The 6,983-nt window shown below is 32.2% G+C and overlaps 1 protein-coding gene across 1 annotated transcript; it reads left to right on the top strand.

The window, feature by feature from the left end:
- Nucleotides 1-534: 534 nt before the first annotated feature.
- On the top strand, nucleotides 535-3,285 carry LOC123698359 (proteasome subunit beta type-3). The gene is made up of 5 exons (XM_045644961.1): nucleotides 535-663; nucleotides 795-1,000; nucleotides 1,876-2,044; nucleotides 2,574-2,702; nucleotides 3,136-3,285. The coding sequence occupies exons 1-5, from the start codon at nucleotides 661-663 to the stop codon at nucleotides 3,244-3,246; spliced, it is 618 nt and encodes a 205-aa protein (XP_045500917.1). The 5' UTR covers nucleotides 535-660; the 3' UTR covers nucleotides 3,247-3,285.
- Nucleotides 3,286-6,983: the final 3,698 nt, after the last annotated feature.

The following is a 6,983-nucleotide window of genomic DNA, read 5'->3' as shown; positions in this document are numbered from 1 at the left end:
TTCTAAAACGTTTATCAACTTTATGCATATGCAATGGGCGAAAGTTACTTGCATTGAAATGATGTATTCTCTCTACAAAGGACATTATTTTTAATGAAAAAGGACTATCAGCTGCTTTGGCAATTAGGTATAGTTTTAGGTGGTTTTAGGCTATTAAGCCACCGTCCGTCCGCGTCGCGGTCGTGAACGATACCACAGTAGGTATACTTAGTCAGCTATATACCTACTTAATATATTCTTTTTCATATAAGTTGTCCACGAAAAATATTTTTTAAAGTGAAACTTTTATTACATCGTCTCAAACTTTTTGGTCTGTGTAGCGCATGTCGCGTGACGCACGAAACGTACGATAATTATCGTACAAATACGATGTGAAAAAAAATTTCACTTTTACCGTGGTTTCATAAAACCACACAACATTTTTTCTTAATATAAAACATTATAAAAAATATTCCACTAATTGTGTCTTGGACAAAATAATAAGCACAATAATAAGCTATATCAGATATTTTTTATCTACACAATTCAAGTTAAATATTTTATAATCTGTGACATCGACGATGATATGTCATTTTACGTTTTTGTAAATCATAGTTGTATTCATTTGAAATACCGAAAGTAGAAAAATATATTGATATTACAGAGTAAATAAAGAGAAAAATGGTAAATATGAACTTTCTTATATGTTCTTAATGCTAGCGTTATAATAATAGACGTACTGCGGATGAGTTTGGTTATTTTGTAGCGACTATTGATCATCATTTTTGTTCAATCTAACTTGTGTTTTTTTGTAGTCGATTCTAGCTTACAATGGAGGTGCTGTTGTGGCCATGAAGGGCCAGGATTGTGTGGCTATCGCTACAGACAAACGCTATGGTATACAAGCGCAAACAGTGTCGACCAACTTCCCCAAAGTATTTCAAATGGGTCCCACATTGTATGTTGGTCTACCCGGCCTCGCCACCGACACACAAACTGTGTTCCAGAGATTGAAATTCAGGTAAACTAATATTCAATATTATATATCAATAATACTCCTGCCTAATGTTATTTTTGCATTGTCACCTATTTTACATCCTAAGTTGTAAGCACTCACTGTACCCTGTATTATGTAGAAATATTTAACAAGAAGATTTGATATAAATGTATGAACCTGCTAATTGCCTGCTAATTACCTGCTTATCAATAAAATAGATCCGTTAAGAACCTCAAGATCCATTAAGAACCTCATCGACGACGCGGTTGGCGCAGTGGTAAAGTAACTGCCTACTGAGCCGACCGTCCCGGGTTCGATCCCCGGTCAGGGCAAATATTTGTGTGATGAACTCAATTATTTGTTCTTGGGTCTGGGTGTTATTATCTATATATATATGTATTTATTAAATATTATATTTATCGTCGCCTAGTACCCACAACACAAGCCTTAATTGAGCTTACTGTGGGACTAGGTCCATTTGTGTAATAATGTCCTATAATTTATATTTTTTTGGTTTTTATGGCATTCAAATGCTTTATAAATATAAATTTATAAAGAATAGAAAAAATTCGATCACGAGGCGGGACTCGAACCCGCATCCTTCGCGCCATTCCGGGGCGGATGCCTAACCAACTCAGCCACTCGTGACCCGCCCGAGTAATCGAATTGGTTACGAGTGGAACGGTTGGAAACGAGTGGCTGAGTTGGTTAGGCATCCGCCCCGGAATGGCGCGAAGGATGCGGGTTCGAGTCCCGCCTCGTGATCGAATTTTTTCTACTTATTCTTTATAAATTTATATGTCCTATAATATTTATTATTTATTATTCATTTTTACTTACATTACTCATATAAAGTAAAAATCATTGTTCTGTAAAAAATATAACTTACGTCTTTCCAGAATGAACTTATATGAATTAAAAGAGAACAGAATGATGAAGCCCAAGACATTCTCAGCGATGCTCTCCAACTTATTGTATGAGAAGCGTTTCGGACCTTACTTCATTGAGCCAGTCATTGCTGGTCTCGATCCCTATACTAATGAGCCCTATGTCTGTAACATGGATCTGGTAAGATAATTTTTTATTTGCAAATATTGCATGCATACAAGTTTAGGTTAGAAGTATTATTAATGATTGTACTATTAAAAAATAATGTAAACTATATTAGATTTAATATGATTGTGTATGTGAAATAAGAAATTTTGCATAACATTTCATACATATAGACATAAGTGTTTTATCAACTGTTTTTCTATTTTTGTAAATTTGTATTATTTATTGTGTGTGGAGCTTTGTATTCATGATGAGTAAAGTAAATGTGGGAATTTATCTAGACTAATATTATAAAGAGGAAAACTTTGTTTGATTGATTGTAGGCTAATAAACTACTGGACCGATTTTAAAAATTCTTTCACCATTCAAAAGCTACATTATCCACGAGTACCATAGGCTAGGTTTTATCCCGGAAATCCCACGGGAACGGGAACTATGCGGGTTTTTCTTTGAAAACGCGGGCGAAGCCGCAGGCGGAAAGCTAGTGCTGAAATAAAGTTTTATCTTTAATGGCCATATTAAAAAAAAATTAATAACTCCACAGATCGGTTGTCCTAATGAGCCAGAAGATTTCGTAGTGTCAGGCACATGCTCCGAACAGTTGTATGGTATGTGTGAAGCCCTGTGGGAGCCCAACCTGAAACCTGATGAGTTGTTTGAGACCATCTCACAGGTATGTATTTCTTCTACTTATTCTATCCAATAAAAAAGTGAGTTTGTAAATATCTTTGGTTGAATTTTTGTTATTCTTTCACTTCTTTCTTTCAAATATCTACTAAATGAATTTTGATAGCATTTGGTCACTGCCAAACATCACTATACATAACTGTGTAGATTGTCTACCAGAACATTGAACAATAAATACTTTTGATGGCATGCCATGTTTGCAGTCCATGACGAAAATTCGCGGCATTGTAGTTAATTATATTTCTTCTGTAAATATATTGTATACAATACCAGACTTTTATTCTGTTATGTTCTTGCCTCGAATATTATTTATAATCAGCACTTAGTGAACTTAGTGTTTCTTTATAATATGTATTATGCATGTGTTCATAAATCTAGTCAAAATAGCCTATATTAATTATTCTATATACCTATTTTAGGCGCTCGTAAATGCAGCGGACCGTGACGCGATCTCAGGTTGGGGAGCTGTGGTCTACATTGTTGAGAAGGACAAAATCACTGAGAAACATGTCAAGACAAGGATGGATTAGGTTTATGTGGGAATGTTTATTAATAAAATATAAAAGCTATTTCGTTTTTTATTTTTTTCACTTTGTGATAAATTGCTCTAGGGATTCAGATAACATATTTTATTAGGTGTTTTTGAATTCAATTTAGACTTCTTAAATATGATAACTTTTAATTAATAAACTTTGTTTATTTTAAATAGATTTTTTATCTTAAATAGAAGGGACAACGAAACTGTTGGCTGTATATTCCAGTGTTCCGCAACACGCACAATATTACGTAATGACTAGCAAGTAAAACGCGAAAATGTGCGTCGCCAGCACATGCAACGTGCTTGCGTGGCGTTGCAGATAGGATAATTTATTGTTTAAATTACTATGTGTGACTGTTAGGGAAATAAAATAAAACACACATTGCAGAAACCTTATAAACCGAATGTTTAAAAAATTATAATTTTCATACATTGTCTTTACAAGAGATGGAGACTAGAGGAATAACATTACAATTGTGCCGTTTTATCGCACACGAAAGCTATAGAATCCAACGCCGTTATTACAGTGCCTTGCCTTCAATATTTTAGAACAAAAGCCCTGATGAGTAAATTTCAATACATGCGCCGTAGTCCGTAGACCAAAAAGATAACATGACAATATAATACCCTTGCAAAAATGACCAATTATAGCAAGCAAGCTCTGTTAGCATTATTTAATTTTATATCTATGGTAGATTAAAAAAAATACTGTTCATTACGCGGGAACTACAAAGTACAAGATGATACTGATGGTAAGACAAAATATTTACAATAATACTCATCAAGGCGATATTCCAAAAGCAAAAAATCTGTTTAAATAATTTTCCAAAACAACATATCACATTATTTTGTTGTTTGTTAACATATTATATATGTAATTATTAATTAGCGAGATGACCGCAGATGCAGTTAATAACCCCAAAATTTTAAAGATGACGGCAAAATATTTTTCCAGCACAGAACAATTATAAACAGACTGAATAATGAATTACCTCCACGAATGAGTGTCCAAAAGGCGAATCCGATTGCGAAAAAGCGTTATTCACATACAGGATTACATTTACGTGTAATGTGTGTAAATATGAGTATCTAAATATAATATATGGTAAAATCGGTATTCCATAGACAATATAGATTATATTAGTGAAACATGAAATGACATCAAATAAATAAACCAATGCTTTTTACTGAACATATCTTAATAGCTTTCGAGACTAAAAGCGAGACACTTATTCGTATAGGTATTAATAGGTAGCATATTTGAACATATACAGATTAAAAACCGATAAAATTATATTTGTTTCGATGTTTTCAATTGTGCACATTCATTTTATTCTATGTATGAAGCAATACTAAAGTAAACTTAATATGAAGAGCTTTGAGATGTGCTATATATTTATAGGTCACATAAAACAAAAACTATTATTTTTTCCAGTCTATATTCCAAAATACTCTTATAAATTTTATAGGCATTATTATTTAGGAAAAACGGAATTTATTGTAACGCCTTAACAATGTTGTTATTTATATCTATTAATAATATTTAAATATTGGTTAAGCAATATGAATCCACTCAAAGTTGAATTTACATAAATAGATAATTTTTGGTACAACACGGAAATAAATAACGCGATGAATTCAAGACTTAATTTAAAATACTAACATCAATACATATCGAAAGTAAGGGAATAACAAAAATCTTAACTTAATACTTCACGAATTCCTTCTATAAACACTTTACATGACATAATATGGATAATCACACAGACTAAGTATAACAATCCAAGTCTTAAATCCATAATATTAGAATAATAAATAACAAAATCTTACATTAATTTAGAATTACTACACTAGACAAGAACTAAGCTATTAATATTGGCAAAGTTACAATTTATAGCGCGTTTATATTGACCGTAAACATACAAAGTTATTTCACATCCAATACAATATCTTCAATGCACCTACCTACATAATATATCAGTACCACGAATATAAGTCAACAGAGCATAAAAACAATCCTGTTAACCAAGAACCAGAATCCTGTAAAACAAACTATACACATTGTACTGTGTACATAACCAAAATGGCGTCTTTAGCGCCATAATTTTGAAAACCCAAATGCCATCGACTTTACTCATTGGCATTTCTTAAAACTCATTTTCGTGGTACCGTATATAATTCCGTCGATCAAACATTAGCCAATAACACGAAATTTTTAAGATATTTCAACAATAATTATATATTTTTTTCTCAGCACTAATCTAACCGATAGCGGAACTTTATAAAAGCTAGTAACGAGTTAGGAGAATATTGCAAACGTGCCATATAAGATCAGTTCAAGTGTTAAGAAATTGTATACAAAGAGAGAACAACAACTTTCTTTCATTAAATTTTCATCCCATTTCCCGCGCAATTTCATGTCACGAACGAGTCATAGACTATATAGCATTCATTTTGACATTTGACACTCATGGACATCGTACAATGGAATTATTATAGGGGACTAAGGGGAGTTAAGGCATATTTTATTTCACTTGCTTATAGGTTTGGTCCAATCAGATATTATATTCATTTCAAAAACTGTTTTTTCCTTACAATATGGCACTTAATTCCAATCTGATGTTATTGTGTCTTGTTATATTTTGCTAGAGAAACTAATAAATGATTCCCAATAGTTTTATATTGAATTCCATAATTACTGACTCATATTATAAAGACTACTTTTTAATCTGGTATTATGAAGACCTAATTGTAAGACACATAACTGTATGAAGCCTCAAAAATGCCCTTATAATTGCAATATTTTTAATCAATTTCTTATATACTCAAGTAGGTACTTAGTATTTATTATTGGGAATTTTCAATTTCTCTTAAGTCCATACAGAACATAGACACTTAAAATCGCGACTCATTCACTTGAATATTTGTAGCCACATTTCAATTTACTAAGCGCCATTTATCCATTAACATGCTACATGAACATTTGACCACAACTAGCTTTTAATAAAAGCTCTAAGAGCCAGCGCGCACGAGCAACTTTGTCTCCGCAACTATTTTGTCTCTCCCACCCATGGGCTAGTATGAAAGTATGCGCACGTAGCGACGCAACTCCCCATACAATTGATGGGAGAGACAAAATAGTTCCGGAGACAAAGTTGCTCGTGCGCGCTGGCTCTAAGCCGTAATATGTAGCAAAAACCCCTTCAAAACAAGCATAAATTTGAATTTGAAAAGATAATTCTTATAGAATACTGCATAAAAATAATACCATAACTAGTTATTTGAAATATATTTTTGAGGCCCTCAAAGCAATGATTTTGTTATATTATCACTATAATATTATAATATTCTTATTCAAAATTCTCTATTTTTTGTACCAACTCATATGCCGTCTTTATTTTGATGGGATTTTCAATACATATTTCACAAAGATTATTTTTCAAGTCACAAAATTCTTTCATAGAATAAAAAGACATTGGTTAGTAACACATAATACCTCTTTTAGTGTGCATGTGGGTAACATTTTTATCCTACATCACCCTGTTAACTCCATTATCAATCCAAAACTTAATTTTACACTAGCAGAAACTAAATCTTTACATTTCTATAAATTTAAAGTAACCTCTATTTAAGAAATAAGCATGAAACTAAAATATACATAATACAAGTCAATAAAAGTGCATTTAAAGAGCATATTATAATGTTTATTTTAGAGAATGAATTACATTC

Source organism: Colias croceus, chromosome 16 (assembly GCF_905220415.1).
Source record: "Colias croceus chromosome 16, ilColCroc2.1".
Classification (NCBI taxonomy): Eukaryota; Metazoa; Arthropoda; class Insecta; order Lepidoptera; family Pieridae; genus Colias; species Colias croceus.
The sequence above is the reverse complement of the archived record's forward strand: the minus strand, read 5'-3'. Positions and strand labels throughout refer to the sequence as shown.

Coding starts and splice junctions, on each gene's coding strand:
- LOC123698359 (XM_045644961.1), top strand. Junction 1,001..1,875: donor TTCCAGAGATTGAAATTCAG/GTAAACTAATAT, acceptor ACGTCTTTCCAG/AATGAACTTATATGAATTAA. Junction 2,703..3,135: donor TGTTTGAGACCATCTCACAG/GTATGTATTTCT, acceptor TACCTATTTTAG/GCGCTCGTAAATGCAGCGGA.